This window comes from Apaloderma vittatum, unplaced genomic scaffold (genome assembly GCF_000703405.1).
Source record: "Apaloderma vittatum isolate BGI_N311 unplaced genomic scaffold, ASM70340v1 scaffold36663, whole genome shotgun sequence".
Lineage (NCBI taxonomy): Eukaryota > Metazoa > Chordata > Aves > Trogoniformes > Trogonidae > Apaloderma > Apaloderma vittatum.
The window spans coordinates 1-20,874 of NW_009707044.1; the positions used below are offsets into that span (position 1 = coordinate 1).

The window sequence follows — 20,874 nt, forward strand, 5'->3', positions numbered from 1 at the left end:
CAAGACCTTCTACCGGGGCATCAGCCGGGTGGTCCTCTTCACGCACCCCCGCAAGGAGGAGAGCGCGCCGCACCTGAAGGAGGTGGTGCGGGAGATGATCCAGCAAGCGCAGAAGGTAGGGCCCAGACGCCCTCGATGGGCCACCCCTGCCCACCCTCACACCTGGGCAGAGGGCCTGGCTCTGGCAGTGGGGGACACGTAGGGTGGAAGGGAAGCGAGAGTCTGGCAGGGACGTGTTGGCCCTCCAGCTGCTGGGTGTCCACCAGGCAGGGTTTTCCCTGAGGTTTTTTTTGCCTGTCGCGTTTTGGTTTGCCAAGGCTGATGGCTGGGATGGAGTTAAACAGCATCCCCCTGCCCCTTCACCCCCTACCAGGGTTTTCTGCCTGTGGTCTCAGTGTGATTCCCAGGCTCAAGAGAAGGCAGGTTGTGATGCTGTTACAGCCACCCCTCCTGTACGTGCAGGTATCCCTAGTCTAACACAGGGCGATGACTTTCTTTACAGGGTGGTGTTTTTGGGGGTTTATTTTTTGTGGCCTCAGCACAATCCAGCCTGCACTGCAAGCAGCCAGAGTCCAGACAATATGCAGCTGCTCCTCCTATTTCTTTCTGACTGTGAAGGTCTGTTAGTGGTGACAGGGCTCCTCTGGCAAGAAAACAAACTGTCCCTGATGCTATGAGAGCTTGCCTTGAATAGGTAGGGGCGATGATGAGGTTTTTCTAGGGGTGGGAAAGACCACTCAGAATGATCACCTTCAGAGCTGACATCGCCCCCAGGGAAAGGGGATAACAGCATAATTCCTGCTCTTAGTCTTGCTACTTTCTCCTTTTTCAGCTTTTTAATTCAGCAGTTATTTCCTCCTCCACCTGCTTCCCCCACTCCCAGCACACACTATACACACACCTTTGGCAGACTTGTTAAAACCAAATCTGCTGGGAAACAGAAAACTTTATAGAGAGGCATTAATTCAGTGGAGGATCTCCTCAGCTCCCTGCTCACAGAAATACTTGCACACCCCATAATCCTGTCCAGTGACTGATGTGGTCAGTTGTACAGAGGAGCCACAAGTTGTGAAATCTTTACACTCCAATTTAAAGCAACTTCACATCCTCTCTGCACTGCTACAAATACCTCTGCAGACCGTGCAAAGACTGGGAAACTTTGCTCTTTTTGATACATGTGCCTAGCACCTAAAATTAATTCCCTTGTAGATTTTTATTTTTTCACTCGACTGGAAGAACCATGCCCCTCCCAGCCCAAAGGTGGTTTCATATTTAACAGCCATTTGAGTGTTTAATGGTTCTTTTCACAGATAACTATGCCTATTGTGTTCAGCTGAGCTGGCCTTGGCAAAAAAGGTCTCCAGGTAGCAGCTCTCTGTTCAGCAGATGAGGGTGGGGGTTTAGCTGCATTTGTTTTTTTTTGAGAGGGGTCTAAGCAGATGCTAGTAATATGTGGCACATGTCTGTGGGTGGCTTATCATCAGTGTTTTACAAACATATGTTAATGAAGCTACCTTGGCACAGTGAGATTGGCAAGTTAATGCTTGCCAATCTTCAAAATGCCTGTGAAGAGCTAGGCACGCCTATGGGCCCTATAGATAAGTTTATTATCCATAGGATACGTAGAGCAATGGGGAAAACCTCTTGTGGGGTAGACACTCATGCTTTGACTTGCTGTGTTTGGAAATGCTCGTAGGTAATCCTGACAGATCACCAGTTATGTTTGAGAAAACATAACAGCTGGGGTTGCCCAGTGCACATTTTGCTGGCTCAGAAGCGCCACCTGCAAGGGAGCTCGTCTCCTTTTTGTACAGGACTGCAGTTTTCATGGGTTTAGTCCACAGACTTGCAAAGAAGCCTGAAGTGACTCAGGGCCCCAAAGCCTGGAGGGAACCATCCCTTCATATTGCAAGGCCAGTACTGACAATTAGTGGTTTGCCCAGGACGTGGTGTAATTTATGCAGTCATTGGTGTAATTTCTGCAGTCATTGGCCTCATTGCAAATGAAAGGGATGGAAAGAAAACAAATTCACACTTCTGCTGTCTATTCTTGATCAGTTTCCTATGTGAATGTTCTTACTTCAAACGAAAATTATCTGGCATGCTTGCTCCTGAGTAACTACATCCATACCACAGTGTGTAGAGGGGAGAGTGAGCATAACAGGCCCGAATTAATGCACAAACTCTTCATACCTTTAATTATAATCTGCCTGTGTATGGAGTTGTTGAGGAATAAAGTAGCACAAGTTCACTGTATTTTGATTCTCAGAGGTTCTGGTCACATTCCCTGCATCTAGCTGCTTTGCACTGGGAAGTGAGAACGAAGGCAGGCCCAGTTCTGCCTAGCAGAAGTTATTGAGGGACTTAGTATAATGTGGCTCTATTGTAGTTTACCTGTGTCAGGAAACCTACAAGTTGATGATGAACATCAACGCGATGTCAGCTCTTTTTTTCTTTTTCTAACAATGAAAAGCTTATGTAAGCCCTGTTGACAGAAGGAGCCTGCTGGAGCAGATGTGTTGGTTGTTGTTGGCTCTACAAGCAGAGACTCCGCGAACACAGTAGGGGACATTTACTGTGGCATTAGTTTCCCAGGAGCAATTTGTTCATGGGCATTTTTCAAAGGAAAGAGGTCTCTGATGAGAATTATTCCCCCTTCCATAGGGGGCTCCTGCAACTTGAGATGCACCTCTTCCAAACTTAAAGTGGAGAAAAATCCTGCCATTCCAACCAGTCTTCAGCTCCAGTGAAACACCTGTATGTGCCATTCCCAGCACAGCTTGGCTTGTCACTGTGACCCCAGTGCCCGGGGAATTAAAGTTTTGGCACCTGTATTCCCAGCATACTGTCAACATGAAAGTTCTGACCTGGCAAGTTGATATTTCCCAGCAGGACTAGGAAAACAGTAATTTTCATCATTCATAACCTTCCAAATGTTGGGGAGAATAGCTCTATCAGGCAGAAAAGTGAGATGATACTTCTAATGGTGTGAAAGTTACTGAAAGGGAGAGAAATAGAAAACATGTAAGATCAGGGTTAAAGTTGGCCAGAGAATCGTTTGGGTTGGAAGGGACCTTAAAGATCTGATGGGCAGGGACACCTTCTACTAGATCAGGTTGCTTTTTGGTTTTGTTGTTACTCATCCTGTGAATGTTCAGGCTTGTCCGTCCTGTCAATGCAACTTTTTGGTTTTATGTAAAATCTATGCCTGGAAAGAGGGATTAGTTTTATACCGGAGAAAATGTAGATGTGAAGAGAGGGAACAATCATTTTTCTTCCAAGCCTTGAACACACACCCTAGTCCTTTCCTGACAGATAGAAGGTGTTTATGTTTGAGGTCCATAAGACATTTCCTGAGAAGCCAGCCCTGAGAACAAACTTCTCACAAGGAACTGGGAAAAAGGAAAATAGGTTTCTTGTTGTCTGCACTATGCACTATGACTGAGGATTCAGGCCCTGATTCCCCTGCACATTCATTCTTCTGTTACTCACATTCTGATTAAGTGTTAGAGCTGTGTTTTTCACTCTTCTTTTTCAATCTATTTTCAGTGTTCTTCTTTATTTAAGCGCATACTTACAGAGGCAATGAAAATTTCACAATATAGAGGGAAGACTGTGTATTTGATTCTGGCATTCCTCAGGCTGCTGAAATAAGCCATCTTCCCCTAGAACTTTCAAAGACATTTATTAAGTTCTTTCCAAAGTGCAGCAGGAGCCAAGCCAGAAAATTACACGACTGGTAGTGCTTGGGCATGTAAATCCCCGTCTCCCCTGTGTCCTTCTCCTCTGTATTCTGGTATCGGTGTTCTGCTTTATTTTGCACCACTGTGAGGGGCCACCCATTCAATTCCTAATGTTTTATTCAGTTGTTTGTCTACTGTCTTCTTGTTTCCAGATTATTGCAGTGGTCATGGATGTATTTACAGACCGGGATATCTTTCGCGATATTGTTGATGCAGCATATAAGCGCTGGATCCCAGTCTATATAATCTTAGATGAGGAGGGTGTGAAGCTCTTCCTGGAAATGTGCAGAAGCCTTGACCTCAGTGACCTGCAGATCCGGGTAAGATACTCAATACTGAACCATTATCTCCTGCAGGTCAGTGGCCTTTTTCAGTTGTAATGAATCCTGGAACTCACTTGGACAGGCAAACACGTCTCTTCCTCCCAGCAAATCACACCACAGTGCTTAGACAAGGGTTGGTGGAACACAGAGGGAATAGGGAGTGGCTTGATAACACAGAAGGAACGAGAAAGGAAAGATTTGAAGGTTTGGATCTTTCACCTGAGACAGAGGTCTATGTATTTTCTTGGCTCTTGCGACCTGAAAATTCCTGTTTGGGAAGAAAACTGTCTGAGTAAATTCCTGTGGCTCTCCCATGCAAGGATTTGAACTAGAGTCCAGAGTAGCTCTTTGAGTTGTTGTCTGCAAGGATCACAGCTATAGGACATATATACTCTGTGAAATCAAGGCTCTCCTGCCCGGCACTGATCACCTGGGAGTGAACAAACTTGTAGTTCTCCTTTGCCTGAGAATGTAAGCGTTTGAGAAGCGTAGCTGCTCCCCAGTTCCATGTCAGAGTATGCCCTCATATCGTACATGCAGCACAGCAGAGCAGTCAGCCTAGCTTGGCTAGCAGAAGCAGCCTCAGTAGGATCTCATTCCATTATATACAGACTGGAATCCTTTCTGTTTGTACTTAGTGTTGTATCCCTTACTTTTTTTCGTGTTTTTTAGTTGCTGTCCCTGCTACCGACTTTTTCAGAATGCTGAAAATTTCTTAGGTTGGAAACAACATGTGGGGTGCCAGGTGCACCCCTCATGTGAACCAACTCTTCTTTTGAGCAGTGGCAAAAATAAAAAAAAATGCTTTTTTTTTGCCTGGAGGAAGGGCAGATCTGCCATAACTACTCAATCAATAGTTTTTTTTAAAAAACACCACCAAAACTCAAAAAGCTCTGAAGGTTATAGAGGTTCATATTAACTATTTTAGGAGAACCATCTTAAGTCTGGATTAAAATGACTTGCGTATATCTGAACAGCGCTCCTGTGAACTAGCAGTCTACTCTGAGTTTCTGAACTTCGTCAAAAAAGACATCCAGCTGAGAACCTTTCTCATCTTTCTCCAAAACAGGGATGGAAGTTTTTTTCCTCTAGTGTCTTTGAAAGCAAGACACAGACATCATTATAATAGACCTGTTTCAAGCTTCAGGGGTATTTTGTGGCCTAGGCTCGAGTCTCTCTGGTACAAATCTCTGAAATCACAACAGTAGTTCCATTTTCTCTGATATCTGTCTCCCAGTACTTTTCTCACTGTGTCATCACGTGCACAAAAGATGCCTTCAGTACTGCATATTTCAGCTCCCGGCTGGAGTGAATGAAAAGATGCCCTGGCATCTCAGAAGAAGTTTTAATGCTATTGGAGAGGTGAGATCCCTTCTGTCTGCCTTCTCCATCTTTAAACAATAAGCAGTCCCTTTCTGCTCTTCCTCTTACCTCTTTTCTCCATAGGTATCGACACAGACTTTACACTCCAAAACCAATCGTCACAGTGATATGCTACAGAAGTGACTAGATCCTGCAGCAGCCTAGCTGTGTTACCCTTTCCAAAGTGATGAGGTTCAAACTGAGGCCATCAAAAGCAGGGAAAAAACTCTTCTGTGTCCCTTCTGTACTTCCTTTCTCTCCCAGCAGCCCTTGCTACATTTTTCATGGACTCCTTCAGCTAAAATATGTCCCAAATACAAGCTGAGCTGAAGGAGGTCCACTGAGAATAACTTTTTAACATGCTTCCTTGACCTTCACTCTTCTGCAGAGCTCTAGCCCAGAGAGTGCTGCTGTTGTGGTTTAACACCAGCCAGCAACTAAGCACCGCGCAGGTCCTCACTTGCTTCGCCCTGCTCCCAGTGGGATGGGGAAGAGAATTGGGGAAAAAAAGCAAAACTCATGGGTCATGATAAGAACAGTTTAATAAATAATTTTTTTTTAAAAGTGTTATTATTGTAAAAATGAATGTAATTAAAAGAAGGAGAAATAAAACCCAAGAAAAGAAAAGTGATGCACAAGGCAATTGCTCACCACCTGCTGATGGATGCCTGAGCAGTGATTGGCCCATCCCAGTCAAGTCCCCCCAGTTTACGTACTGAGCATGACGCCCCATGGCATGGAATATCCCTTTGGCTAGTTTGGATCAGGTGTCCTGGCCACGCTTCCTCCCAGCTCCTTGAGCACCTGCACACTAGGAAACCAAAAGAAGTTTGAAAGTCCTTGATTTCCTAGCAACAACTGAAAACATCACTATATTATCAACATTCTTCTCATACTGAATCCAAAACATGGTGCTATTCTAGCTCCTAAGAAGTAAAATTAGCTCTGTCCCAGTTCAAACCAGAACAGCTGCCCTTGAACCTTTTCCCCTTTTTCCCAGCTATCTCATGCACTATCTTAAATTCCCCTGAAGATTGTTGTATTCCTTTCCTGGCATGGCTAAGGCTTTCATTAATCTTGTGAAGGTAAATGCAACTTATTCCTGTCTGTGGTACAATGGAAGGACTGGAAAGAGTCTTCCTGTAAGGGCAAACAGGTCATTGGCCTCTCAAGGAAGATGTCCTCTTGGTATCCTGCCCAAGGCTGCCTTGGGTTTATCTGTGCTGGTGTCAGTATGGCAGAAGTCATCACACAGTGATTCCCCCCGCACCAGGCTTTAGATACCCAAGGAACCTGAAGCAAGTGTAAGGTTTCCCCTTGAGGACTCCCACTACCCTTGAGGACTCCCACTACCCTCACCTCACTGATGTAACGTATCAACAGTTGCTTCGAACTTTTAGTGTTGAAGACTCAGATTTAAAGCAAGCTGGGCCTCCGATTTGGTTCAGGCAGAATCATATTGTCCTGCATTGCTTGGTCACGGAGCATGTTGGAATTGCTGAGGAAGAGCAAGAAACTCTAGTGCAGTTAGCTCTATCATTCATGCATTTCTTATTTATGACATCTTTTCCTGATATCCTCTTTGATGTCTGAGTTTCTTCTACAGATTTTCAGCAATCTCTTCTTACACTGTCTTTTTGTGTAACCATTTTGCCCTCTTTCAAAAGATTTTCACCAGTGGGCCACACTTTTGTCAGCAAAGGAATTGCATACTCTTCTTTCATGCTCTTCTTCCCACCTTTTCCTTTGGAAAGCTTGGGCAAGATTTACAGGATGGCTTTTTTTTCTCAGAACATTGCAGCTATGTGGGATGGAACTTTAAAGTTTAGAGGCGAGTTCTGAACCCAGGGAAAGCGAGAGAGATGACACACTACCATGGGCTGTCATTGCTGCAGGGTCAGGATGCTTATTCTGTCTTCCATCATCACCAGATGCTCAGACTCTTCTGCATTTCCCACCCTCTTTTTTTCCATCACCCTGTTCATCCGATGCAGAGTGAATTCTTCAACGCTCCTAATACAGGGGGATTTACTGTTAACACAGGGTTTTGCCCCAATGCTGAGCGTTTTCACAAAATTCCTGGCTATTGTATCATTTTGAGATGGCAAGGTATCATGATCTGCTGACAGTCTCATGGGAGGGAAGCTGCTGTAGGAAGACAGAACCTCACTCTGCAAAGACAAAAAGTTCTTTACTGGCTCCAAGCATGAAATGAGAAAACCTCAATTTTTGTCTGAAGGCCAGAGATCACTGGAAATGCGTTTAAATTTGTTCACTGGCACATTCATCTTGGGATGTTAGTAGGAGCGTGTGTATGAGTCATACGGCTTCCTGAGCCTACAGGACATGATTTGCCAGACTTCTGCTACATTTGACACAGAGTGTTCTTCAGAGACCACACTGAATCAAAGTTCTCATAGATACAAAATCCATAGCCCCACAGAAAAGTCTTCTTTTTGTTGACCAGAGCGTGAGTGTTCTCATCATTTTTTAGATGAGTTTTCTTTACCCCCATGCTTCTGTGAACTAAGACCCCAATAACAGACCCTCCTGCTCAAAGACAGGGAGTTCACCTAGAGTGCTAGTCAAGCCCAGGGAATGAGTTACCTGCAGGAAGTTCACCTTCATGTTAATTTTTACATTAGTTTTCCCAGCATGTAAGGAGTTCTTTCATTCACTCCAGGAAATCTTAAAAGTTTTTGCCTGAGAAATTTTTGGATTTTTATTTCAGTATTTGTCTTTCCTCATCAATTTCTAACCTGAGGGAAAAGCTGAATGTAATGTGATGTGGTGCTGTTGGTTTTTTAACTATCTGTTAAATAATTCTTCTAGGCTGCTTGTGACCTTTTGAAAATGGGGGCTTACAAGGTTCTGTTTTTTGCAAACACCCAGATAAGTAATCCCTAGTAACAACCTTGGCAGGCCAGTTCAAGATAGCTGCACTCCATCCTATTTTGCTTGATTACCTGCAAGTTCTACTTTATTGCCAACAAGCATGCCTTTTCCAAAACTGTTCAGGGCAAACATATAGGATAAGTCCTCACTATTTCCCAGCATTGCTTGGTGGCTGCTTTCAGATTGAGGTCACTTTTGTGTCCCTGTCTAGGATGAGCACTTACCACCCCTCTCTCTGACCTGGAGGTCTGATCACCAGAAATTAGAATCTCCCAGGCTGTGAATAAGAAAAAATCCTTTACTGCTGTTACTGTAATCCTGTCCACATGAATCCCATGCCTCTCTTCCTCTTTCCCCCTTCTTTCTGTGGTACCTCCATCTAGGATTTTAAAGCAAGAAATAACAGGCATCTGGGATACCCCCTCAGCCGTGTGCTCAGGTGAAGGAGTAGTACAAGAAAGCAAAGGATGGGAGCTACCCTAACAGATTCTATTGACTGAAGGGATCCGATTTTTTCAGGGATAGCAGAAAGGGGATCTCATATTTTGAAAAACACAGTCAGTGTAAGGGACTGTTGAGTCACTGTCATCTATCAGCTACCACTTTTGTCTTTTACCTCTCCTTAATCTGTTTTACATCTGTTTAAAGAGGTCTTTCATGCCATCCAACCCAACTTGAAATAAACCCCTCTGCTTGCTTTGCAACATATATATCCGGGGTTGTTCTAAGAGTCAAGGTACACACGGGATTCCCAGGTGGAAGTACTTAGAACACTTCCCTTTTGGGTCTGGCTTGTGTACGCCCCCCCACCTCAACCCCAGTGTGGGAGCAGTACTGCCAGGTCTGCCAAGTGACAACTAAGTGTCAGTCACAACGCATCCTATAGCTGACTTTGTAAGATGGGTCTAATTTAACTTCCTGTGGATTCAGAGTGAGGTTTAAGTGTGTCACAATACAGCAAGAAAGACTGATTCCTTCACTGTTTGTATTAGGATGCTCTGTCAGGCTTGACTGTTGCCAGTCTGTACTAAGTTGCTGCCGGGGGGCACATTAGTCACTGCTTGTGATGAGAAGTGATGCAAGCCTATGTAAAGGAAATGTGGAAATTTAATGCAAAGTGCAGCTTTCATAACCCAGGACATGACAAACCTTAATCAGGCTTCTACAAGAACACAGATCTGCAGGGGTCACTTCTATCTGGTTAACTAGCTGGTACTCCACCCGAATTATTTGTTACTGCTGTAACACTAGTGTTCGCCAAAAATAGCTGCAATCTCACCTCATTTATATTTGTCTTTCCTCTTTTACTGTTGTGTAGTCTTCAGTGTGAGAACCCAGGCTCCTCTGTGCAGCTTGATACATCAGTCTACAAATGCTCCAAGATCCTTCAAGGCAGAAAACATTATACAAATAACCTGTTAAGTGACTTGATGTTTATATGACTTTGTGCTTGTTTTTTCTGCATTTCAAGATGTATTTATGCACTCCTGTGCCTACTTTGTTCAAGGAGGTTTATGTATTCAGCTGTTTGGTTCTATCCCTCCTGTGCCTTTCTAAGCGTTATGTGTAGCTCAGTTACTGCAGAAATTCAAATGTGCTTTCATTCCACCAAAAGAAAGTGGAACCATACAAACACGATAAAATCCACGCTCGCTGCATGCTAAGAAACTTTCTGCTCACACAGGCTGATACTTCTTGATTTGCAAAGGCACATGACACGTCAGAGATGTTGACTGATTTGAAGACCGGAGGTCTTTCTTGACACTTGCAGTCAATATTCCGTGATACGGCAAATCCCTCATCCAGCCTCACTCAGCAAAGAAAAACAATTATTTCAGGTGATCAGCCAGCCAGCTACAAATGTTATTCCAAATACTGGAAAGGGCAGCCTTTCTCCTGTGCTCTACCCAACCTGCATTCAGCATCCCACACATATGACTCACTGCTAGGCCCTGGGCAAGTCACTTCATCTTTTTCTCTCTCAGGCTCTTCATCTTTAAAATAGGGTAATAATACTTTCAGCAGTGTTGGGAGCATTAATTAGCTAATGCCCACACAGGACTCCAGACAGACCAAGCAATAGGTGAATGCAAAATTGTAGTATCATCAGTTACTGTTAGTCAGAATTTGTACTGCCACTGCAGTACAAATGGGGAAAATAAGAGCAGATTCAAGAGGTGAGAGTTATATTCAGAAGAATGTTTTCTGAAAGAAATCTGCATTCTTAAGATCACTGATTCCTGTAGGCTGATTTCTATAGCCTGTCAATATTTAAGCTGATAGTGAGTTTAGAATAACAGGACTTAGCGCTTTGTGGGATCTGAGGCTATGCTAGCATTAGCCAACTCCTCATGACTCTCCCGCTCTGCAGATGGGGAGGATGAGGCAAAGGTGGATTGACTTTCCCAGAACATCACCAGGAATAGTGTCACAACTGTGATTACACTTGGGACTATCTGACTCCCAGCGATGGCTTTATTACTCCAGAACACACCACCTTTTCGCTTTTTGTCATTAAAGAATTTTTACAGAAACAGATGGTAGAACGAAGAAAAGGGTCTAAATCTGTGTGTCAGAGTGACAAGATAATTTGCTCTAAACTTACACTGACAACCAATGCATTTAGGTTTTGGGGGGTGGGGGCTGCTTCATGTTAAGACAGTTTGGCAGTTCAGCCTCATGCAGCCAGGACCCATAAGCAGAGTAACAGTCAGCCCAGTGTATTCTTATACAGCAAATATATTTTTATAGTAAGTGCAGGAACACATCTGTTGTTGAAAATCATGTAACCTTAAATCTGTGTTTTCTCTGTGACTGGTAGTGCTTTTTTTTTATTACTTGTAGGCTTGCTGACCAAAAGGTGTGAGATGGGAGGTTTGGGGAGAAGTACTATCTTTTTCTAACTACTTCCATTCATTTAATGAAAAGTATTTCCTTTCTCTTCAGAAATTCTTTGCTGATCTATTCAGGGCATCAATAGAGACATCCTACTCCTTTCCTTCCAAAAAAAGTCAGTGTTTTTTTTTTGCTCTCTGTTGAATGGTGAGGAGTCTGGGTGGACACTGTAACTTTGGGGTTCTTAGCAAAATTATAGTCAGGCTTCTCTTTTGTTGTAACAGATGGGAAACATCTAGCTTTTGCTCAATAGAATTGTTTTCACCTCTCTTCCTGTCATGGTTCAAGATGACTGGGACAAAAAACCACACAGTCTCCAGTTCACTCCTTCCCCGTGATGTGGAGGGAGATAATTCAACTAAAAAGGCTCAGGGTTTTGAGATTAAGGATAGGGAGAGTAGTAATCTAACATTTAAGATGGTGGGTAAAGAACCAGAGTGACTTGGGGAGAAAAACAGATTTAATTCACCACCACCATTTACGAAGTAGGATAGTGAGAGGAATACATCAATAAATACAACCTGATGTTAAATACACTTTGTTCCCACCCCTCCCGTCTTCCCAGCTACCTCCTCCCCACCTCCATCAGTGCAAGGGAGGCAGGGGATGGGGTGCGGGTGCAGTCCATCTGGCCATTACTCATTGTCCATGGCAGCTCCTCCTTGAGAAAGAGGGCTTCTCGAAGTCTCTCCTTCCTGCCGCGTGGTGTCCACCTCAAGGGAGGCAATCCTCTTCCTCCTCATGAGTCCCTCAGGGCCTCAGATCACTTCAGGACAGGACAGCTCAAAATAAGACAAAACCAAAAGAGAGAAGTAGAACAATGGGGTTGCCTCTTAAATACCTTGATCAAAGAAGCACTTATTGGCCTGGCCATGGCCAGAGGCAGATCCGACTCCTGCCTGGAGGTGGTGGAGGCTCTTGAAGTTTTCCATGAGTCTACCCCCACTTTTACAAGAAACCCCACCAGACTCAAACCCATGACACTTCTGTAATAGTTAAATTGTCAAGTCTTCAAATTTGCCCAGTTTTGTCAAGCCACGTGCTGTTGGGAATCAGAATACAAGCACAAAAAGAATCTTGAGAGAGACGTGTCTCATATATTACCCTCCAAGTAACCGTCTCTTTTGCATTGCACAGATATTGCGAAGTTCCTTGGTTTTGTGGTCCTGCTAATGCAACCTGAAGAAGAGCTCACAAGTGCCATGGAATAGGAATCAGGATTCAGAGAGTGCAGACATGACTCAGAGCTTCCTCTGATTCATTCCCCTGAACTGAGCTGGGCCTTGTGAGCTACAGCGCAGGCCTGGAGGTGGAGGATTATTTGGTTTTGACAGCAGGCAGGGTTACAAAGATGCTGACCCATCGGACAGGGCTAGAAACTGATGGAGGGGAGTGACTTGTGTAAGCAGGGGATGACAACTGGTCTTAATGGCACTATGCTTTCCTTTCTGTGGCCCTTCTGATTTCTGGTGGCTGATACAAAATAAGCTGTAGTCCCAGAATCTGTGAGATAATGTGAGTGACATGTTAAGACTTGGAGCTGGCAATTATCTAATTCTCTGCCCTACTTATTGTGACATTTTGTCTTTTCATCTCCCTGGTAGAATATCCGCATACGTTCTGTGACAGGAGTTGGGTTCTACATGCCAGCAGGGAAGATCAGAGGCACACTGGCATCCCGATTCCTGATGGTGGATGGTGAAAAGGTGGCCACTGGATCATACAGGTGGGTCACTCTTGCTTAAGTCAAAGCTACATTCTTTGTTTAAAGAATGGCTTGTGGCTTTGATTAAGAATCTTCTTTTTATTCCAGCCTTTGTAATCTGTGTATCATCTGTAGAAATTGGGGTGGGATGACAGAGAAGGTGGCATAGAGCACAAGCTGCTCTGAGAGAACAGAACATGCTCATGGACTATTTCAGTGGGCTAGAGATAGTTCCACACTGCATCAGGCGGTGGCCTGCAAGGACTCCCCACCAGCCACTGTGCTCAGTTCTCTTCAGTGAGGTTTTCAGTCTGGAGACTCTTGCTAATGCAGCGGTGCTTTTTTAAAAGAATAAACTGCCCTTCAAAGTTTTACGGTCTTTTCTTCCAGATCTGGTCTGCCTGCGTAATGAACAATAATAAAGAGCTTCACGTATCTATCTTGACCTATCTTGGCAAGGATGTATGGGCAAATGGCATAATGCTACATATTTCCATGTAGTGTCTTAGATATTTTTAAGTGGGTTGGGTCAAGCATGCACCCCAAAATCTAATATTGGTTCTGTTTCCTACTCTTAGCTTCACATGGAGTTCATCCCACATTGACAGAAACATCCTGCTCGTCTTGACAGGACAGCACGTGGAGATGTTTGATATTGAGTTTCGTGAGCTCTATGCCATCTCGGAGGAAGTTAATTTCTACAAGGAACTGGGTATCGCTAACCCATTCCTTCTTGGAATTGGAAAGCCAGGCTTTCATTCCTCCACTGTGGCTCGGAAGTTCATTAACCCCAAGTATGGTTTAGTGGCAGGGGCAACCCGTGGTGATATGATGCTCTGGGCTTCACGACACAGGCAAGATTATCAGGGGAACATGGAAAAGGAGGAAACAAGCGAGTCAAAGAAACGGTTAAATCAGTTTCTGAATGACTTAGTCACACTGGAGCAAGAGTTACCAGAAATTGATCCCCCTCTGGAAAACTTGAACAAGCTCAATCGGAGCCCTCAGAAACTGTTCTCCCGGCTCCATATGGACCTGAAAAATAAATCCAAATCTAGAGAGTCTATTCGTGATGTGAAGAAAGAAGATGTACAAGCCAATTCAAAGCAAGGAAAGCGATTTGCCAGTGGGCTTTTCAGTCGCAAGGCCAAACGGTCTCCAGGCTCAAGCATCGAGGCGAATTCTTTTGCCAGTGAAGGACACTCAGGGGAAGACCTTGGGAACATGAAACTGGAATATGAGCAGCTCAGCATTGGCCATGCCAGTGTTCGGAGCACTGGAGGCATCTCAGGTAAAACCTCTTCTACTAGCACATTCTGCTTCTGTGTTCCTTGTTCTGTGTTTGGCTGATTGATGCAAACTCACTCAGTACAGGCACCTGTGAGTAGATCCTGTTATTTCCCCTGTATTAGAATGAGTGGGATCAAAGAAGTCTAGAAGTAGTATTAAATGATACAGGCAATGTAAGCTGAAGGCAATTTAATGGCAGTCTTACTGTAAAGTTGGTACTTCTCATGCAAATATTTTTCTCATGCTTCTCAGCAAGCAGGTATAGGACAAAGGGAGAGGAAGGTGAATGTCTCTTTGTGTAAAGCAGGTTGTGTGTGCAATTCGTGAAGTGCACTGCCCTAACAACGGCAGCGCTACGTTCACTGCTGCAGTGGCTAGCAGGGTGCAGACTGATTTTCAGTGTAACCCTTCCTTTCCTCATTTGGGCTTATTTGGGTGTGTTTACTGGTGGGGAAGAGAGAAAAATGTCTTCATATTGAGGTGAGCGGGCAAGGAGTGGATGGAAGTCTTTTGAATTTGCTCCTTTATCACCTTCTGAAATAGGTGAGAAGGTCACAAAAACAGAAGCTGTAGAGAACTACTTGATCGCAACTCTTCTTTCTTTGCTAACATGTGATTGATATTTTCACTAAGTCCTTCCAAGGCTTTATCCAGTTGAAGACAAAAATGATAAAGATTTCTTCCAGTTTCTGGGTTTATAGCTAACTTCCCAATGTTTTAGATACTTTGTCAGATTGAAATAAGTCTATGGACTATTCAACCTGGTTGTCTTACTCTCTCAGTGAGCTGTCCTGGATCTCAATACAGTCCCTGCCAGCAGAAAAATAAACTAGTTCCAGGGAGAAAATGTCTCCTTGCCTTGTCTGGCCAGAGCCATTCTGTGCTCTGATGAATGCAAAATGCAGGCGTAGAAAGACTTGAGTTCCCTTGACACTGCCATGAAGTGAAATGGAAAGATATTCTTCTGAGACCAAAAAGAAAAGCAAGGTATTGGGAAGGTCAACAGCAATGATTAATTAGGTTTTTTAGAAATATTTCCGGCCAAATGCAGGGCAGACTCAAAAATGTCAAATGGACACAAGAGAGAGGAGCTGCAAAAAGGCATGGATCATTTATTTAAGACTATAGTAGACCCATTTTAGGATGCGCATTTGGCATTTAGAGAGGCAGAAGTAAACCCTTGTCTAAAGAGGTCCTCTCTCCAAATCACTGTGTGTCATGAACACAGACAGTACGTGCTGCCGGGCCCCGTTCTGCAGAGACAGAAAAAACAAAATCCGTCAAGTCCTATGGAGAGATGTGTGTGCACGTCCCTCGGAGGGATGGACCCGAGGGCTTGCACTACCCTCTAGTGACGGAAGCAGAGAATTGTGTCATCTCTGATCTGTCAGCACTTCGCGGTACCACGGATCCCCCTGCATTTCTCGCCGTCAGCTCTTTTAAAGCAGGCGGCCCGCCCTGCCCGCAATGTCGCGATGAAATTAGGCCCAGATTAAGGCAAACAAGGCGCCGAGGTCTCTAGTCGAACAGTGCGGGGCTGCGTCCTTCTGGGGCATCACACAGTCAGGGCAGCAGGTATGTCCCTGTTTCTTTTAACACAGTGGATCTGGGCCAGACAGCCTGATGCTCGGTCTGGGCAGTTTCCACAAAGACACTACCGTGCTATTACATTCAAGTTTTATTTCTTGCCACTGCTACTTTCTGAGGGCTGCCACCCCTTTCAATAAAGGGACAGGAAGAATTGAGAACAGGTGTAGAGAAGGTGCAGAGGGCCAGCATACACACCTTCCCGCTGTACTCTTCCTGGCCTGAGAAGTCTTTCCAAGCAGTCCATGCAAGGAATTTTTTTGTTTTATGCAAATTGAGAATGCCTATTCATGGTGGCAATGGGAGAATACACAGCTTTTGAAGTATGGTGTAAGTAGACTTAGGTCATCTGTTGTTGTAAAAGGATGGAGGAAGATCACTGCTTGTGTGTTGCTTTTGAATTGAATCACTGTTCTTGAGAGAGAGCTTCACTAGTCTAATGGTCCTAAAGTGTGTGAACAGATGTAGAGAGCACATTAGGACAGAGACTCTTAAGAAAGAGGAAAATAATTAGTTACCCAGAAGATCCTGTAGCTATTTGATCAGTAGCACCTGCTTCATTAGGATTTAATAAAAAATTCTTTAACATGGTTTAGAGTTCCAGCTTCAAGATAAAAACAGGAGGCGCTTTGTTCTTGGGTAACTGTACGACTAACTTAGTTTTAAAAGTTTGTCTTTGAGCAGGTCTAGTGAAAACTGATGCTGTGATACTCCAGGTGACAAAAAGGAGGTAAGAAGTGGAAATGAAGGAGGGAGAAGGTGCTTGATATGCAGTCAGGTTAGGATGCAATTATTCAGAGCTTCACAGTTTGAAATAGCTGCCCTTACCTTTTGTAAAGATTAAACAGCACACTTAAGCCCTGTGGGCTTGCCTGTGCACACATCCTCCAAAGTCACTATTAATTCTGTAGTGCCACAGAGACATATCCCACCTTGTAAATGCATAGAGAGACCAGATCTATACACCAAGTAGCTCACAGAGTAATTGAAAGGCATTATTCAAGCAGGCTAAAGGTCAAGTTCAGTCTTGTAAGTGCAAATGGTGATGAAGAGAATCTGAACTGGGAAGGGAAGTGATGAAAGTGTCTTCTGTGACAGTCTGAAAATCTGACTCAGTATTTACTGGCTAGAAAAGGATACCTACAAGTCAGAACTGGGAGACTGGAAGATAGAAGGGCTGCAGATTGTAGTGTTCCAAACTAAGTGTCCAAATTAACACCCTGAGGTGTTTTCCTAGCACACAGCATGAAGTCTTACAAGGCTTTCTTAAACCACATCATCAAATTGACAAAACTTTTGAATTTCACTCTTGCCTGCTTAGAAACACAACAGCAGCAGCTCTGAACCCGACCAGAATCTTGTTAATTTTAAGGTGCTGCTGGGCAGACTGTGATCAGCAAAGACACTGGCATCTGTGTTCAGTTTCTGGGAAATTCTGCAAGGGTTTGAAAGCTGTTGTGCCTTTGGAAGGCACAGGCTTCTTTGTTTTATTTTGTCCCCTGCCAGAAGCAAAGTGGGCTTGTTCAGACAGGGATGCTCTCCTGAGTTGCTCCATACAATGTCCTTCTCTCCTCACGTGTGCTGGTTACAGAACATGTGTACTTACTTGCAGGATTTTGTGTTTCACTTTTAGGTACTTCTAGCAACAAGAAACAGGATTTACAGTGGGCACTATGATACCTCAGAAGTAGCTGCTAGGTTATTGCCAGTGTTTTCCAGCAAAGTGGGATCATTGACGGGTGGTAACTGAGATTTTCAGCCTTTTTTCTAAAGAGGAAGAGGGGAACATTGTTGGGTATATTCAGGTTGAGTGTTTGCTCTAATCGTAGCAGGATCTCTAGGAAAAGCTCAAAAGATAGGAGTAGAAAGAGAGAAGAATAAAGAAGTTGGGAGTTGAGATTAAGCAGAGGAGCACAGATGCTTTTGAAAGTAAACATGAGGGTCTTAAATGTGATACAAACAGGGAGGGGAAACAGGAGTGGTGAGGAGATGGGAGTAATGATAAACTCAGTAGTAATAGACACACTGGGTCAAAGAGAGGACAGGAGGTAGAATGAAATGCCATGGGGAGATGTGGGGAGGAGGCAGTAGCATACAGAGCAGCCACAAAAGTGAGGCAGGTTGCAGTACAGCCTCCTGCATGGATATCATGAAGTTGCAAGGGGAAAGAAGGTGGAGAGAAGGAGGAGAGGAGAGAGCTCTTCCTTTCCCCATTACCTGTGGGTGAGGAAAACATTGATCAAATACACACAAGCAAGAGAGTGACATGAAAAATTACTTGCTTGATGCCCAGTTCAGAGGCAGTGCTTGGGTTGAAAGCTTCCTCGTCTTAGCAAAGCTGAGACTTCTCAGTAGTATGTCACCAGGACCTGTGGCAGTTTTCCCTCCCTGTTCTGCCTCTGTACTGGCCACTGGCTCCAAACACTTGGGAGACAGACATATAACTTCCATCTACACCAATGTGTGAGTGGGGTCTGACCTTGCTGGGAGTGACTGTGAGCCACATGGCAGCTCCTGTCAGAACGTGCTGCCCTGGGCTGTAGGTGGTGTAAGCCTCACTGGGCTCAGAGCACAGCCAAGCTCCCCTCCTTGTAACAGTCTCTGCAAACATACTTCTCTTTAGCAGTGTGCCCAGGTGGCCAAGAAGGCCAATGGCATCCTGGACCGTATCAGGAATGGTGTTGTCAGCAGGAGCAGGGAGGTGATCACACCCCTGTACTCAGCTTTGGTGAGGCTGCACCTCAAGTATTGTGTCCAATTTTGGGCCCCTCACTACAAGAGGGACATTAAGGTGCTGGAGAGGGTACAGAGGCAGGCTACCAAGCTGGTAAAGGATTTGAGCATGTGTCGTATGAGGAACAGCTGAGGGATCTGGGACTGTTTAGCCTGGAGAAGAGGAGACTGAGGGGAGACCTTATCACTCTCTACAACAACTTGAAAGGAGGTTGTAGCGAGGTGGGGGTTGGTTTGTTCTCCCTGGTGCCAAGTGATAAGACAGAGGGAAATGGCTTTAAGTTGCACCAGAGGAGGTTCAGTTCAGATATTAGGAAGAATTTCTTTACTGAAAGAGTTGTCAGCCATTGGAACAGGCTGCCCACCAGGGAGGTGGTTGAGTCACCGTCCCTGGAGGTGTTTAAGAGATGAGTAGATGTTGTGCTGAGGGACATGGTTTAGAGATGTTGATAGGGCTAGGAAAAGGTTGGCCTTGATGATCTTGATCTCCCAACCAAAACTGTTCCATGATCCCATGATTTTAGTACCGTGCTTGAAAAAAATACACTATGGCATCCAGACCAACAGCTGGCTTTAATGAAGAAGATCAAACAGCAGTGCAAGCATCAGGAAGTATAGATACTGAGAGTAGAAGAAATCCATAGAATAAGCAATAAAAAAACCTAAAGATGATGAAAGTTTTGGGCAGCCCACTACTTAAGTGAGAGACCTTGAGACCTCAAGATTTGTCTTACAAAGGAAATGGTGGAAATACTGGCACCTGAGATCTTTAAAAACAGGACGTGAAAACACCTCTACTGAGAATGTGTGCGGGGATCAAAGGGATGAGATGACCTGACTTTTTTTTCATACTTCACTCTTTGGAAAACCTCCAACCCAAGTCATAGCCAGTCTGTTTTTCAGTGCCAACTGGGACCTGAGAATACCACTTAAACTGGCCTGGGTACAGGCCAAAACCTGGAAATACTTATCTGGTGTTTTCTTTCCACAGTATACTCTGAATTTGCTCTTACTTTAATGTCTCTTCATTTCACAGTAGTTGGAAATAAAACCACAAGAGAGTGCAGAGTAATGTAGGTCTAATACAAGATATATAGTAAATAACGAGAGAGGATTGAAGTGCAAGTCCAAACTTTGTCCAGGTCTTATTTACTTAACATTAACATTACTTTAACTTCTTTTCATTGGTCGTAACCTGAGTCCAAACTCCACTACGAGCGATAAAAACAAACAATCTGCTTGTGTGTTATCTTGATGGGGAAGTATTGTCTGGAGAACTGAAGACTGAACAAGCTGGAACAGTAACCTCTTGATTAATTTTGAACCTGCAGCCATGTCCTCCCACAGTGCCCTGTAAAACCACTGCACGGTCCTGGATGCACATGGCACTCCCAGTTAAAGCGCATTTACTGGGTGAAGCATAGACTTTGGACAGTTGGTCCCTTACATGAGGGTTAATGATGAATGTATTAGTCCATATGTCTATGTGCACATATATTTTATATATAAAAACAACTGTGATGACTGGTCTCAGAGCTCACTCTGTGTCCAGATAAATGCAGGAGATTTTCTGACTTACTTGTGCTGCTACTTCAGTCTGTCTAGCTACAGACTCAGAATCACTGTGTTGCATTGTTTACTCTACTGCACTGCAGAAATGTATTTGTCTGACTGGCTGGAAGGCTAAATCCAATCGAAGTGGCGAATTCTGGGTGAAATAAGCATATTTACAGACAGCATAGCAATCTGTTGTCCACATGGAGTCTTCCTGCAGATGCCTGTTGTCACTCATCCACACAGAAATGAGTGGTCTGGGAGGAGGGTTTAGCTAGCAGAGGCCAACAGATTAGTATCTTAACCGTTTCATGTCATAAATACAGCAGTCAAACAAAGTGATTTAGGAAGAATGTACTACAGAGAAAAAAAGGAATATGGGGGGATGTTTAACCTGCAGTTGAGACTGTTTCGGGGGAGATACCCTATAAGGGTGACTGGACGGGATCTAGGAGCAATAATACAGCCTTCGGTATGGTACAAAATCCTGTTTGTTGCTAATTCAGCAATAATTTACCATTCATTCAACCTAAAGGAGTATATCCTTGAGGGTTGAAAGAGGAAGCAGAGGAAGCATACAAGCTTTCCAAATGTTCCTTTTTTTTTTCAAAGTTAACCTTTCCAAATTCTAAATCATGCCAAAACCAGGAGCTTTGATCCATAAGAGGCACTGTGTGCAATCAGACCAAAGGCTATCTAGTCTGCTATCCTGTCTTTGAGGATAGTCAGTAACAGGTGATCATGGAAGCATAAAATATAAAGCTTGTATACAGAGATCTTTCTCTGA

General features: G+C 44.2%; 1 protein-coding gene across 1 annotated transcript; it reads left to right on the forward strand.

Annotated features, from left to right (window-relative positions):
- Window positions 1-4: 4 nt before the first annotated feature.
- FAM83F (family with sequence similarity 83, member F) lies at window positions 5-19,788 on the forward strand (the record flags this gene model as incomplete). The annotated part of the gene is made up of 5 exons (XM_009866024.1): window positions 5-115; window positions 3,896-4,063; window positions 12,823-12,944; window positions 13,502-14,214; window positions 19,724-19,788. Coding segments are annotated over 5 exons (1,179 nt in total), but the record flags the coding sequence as incomplete, so codon positions are not given.
- Between the last annotated feature and the right edge of the window lie 1,086 nt (window positions 19,789-20,874).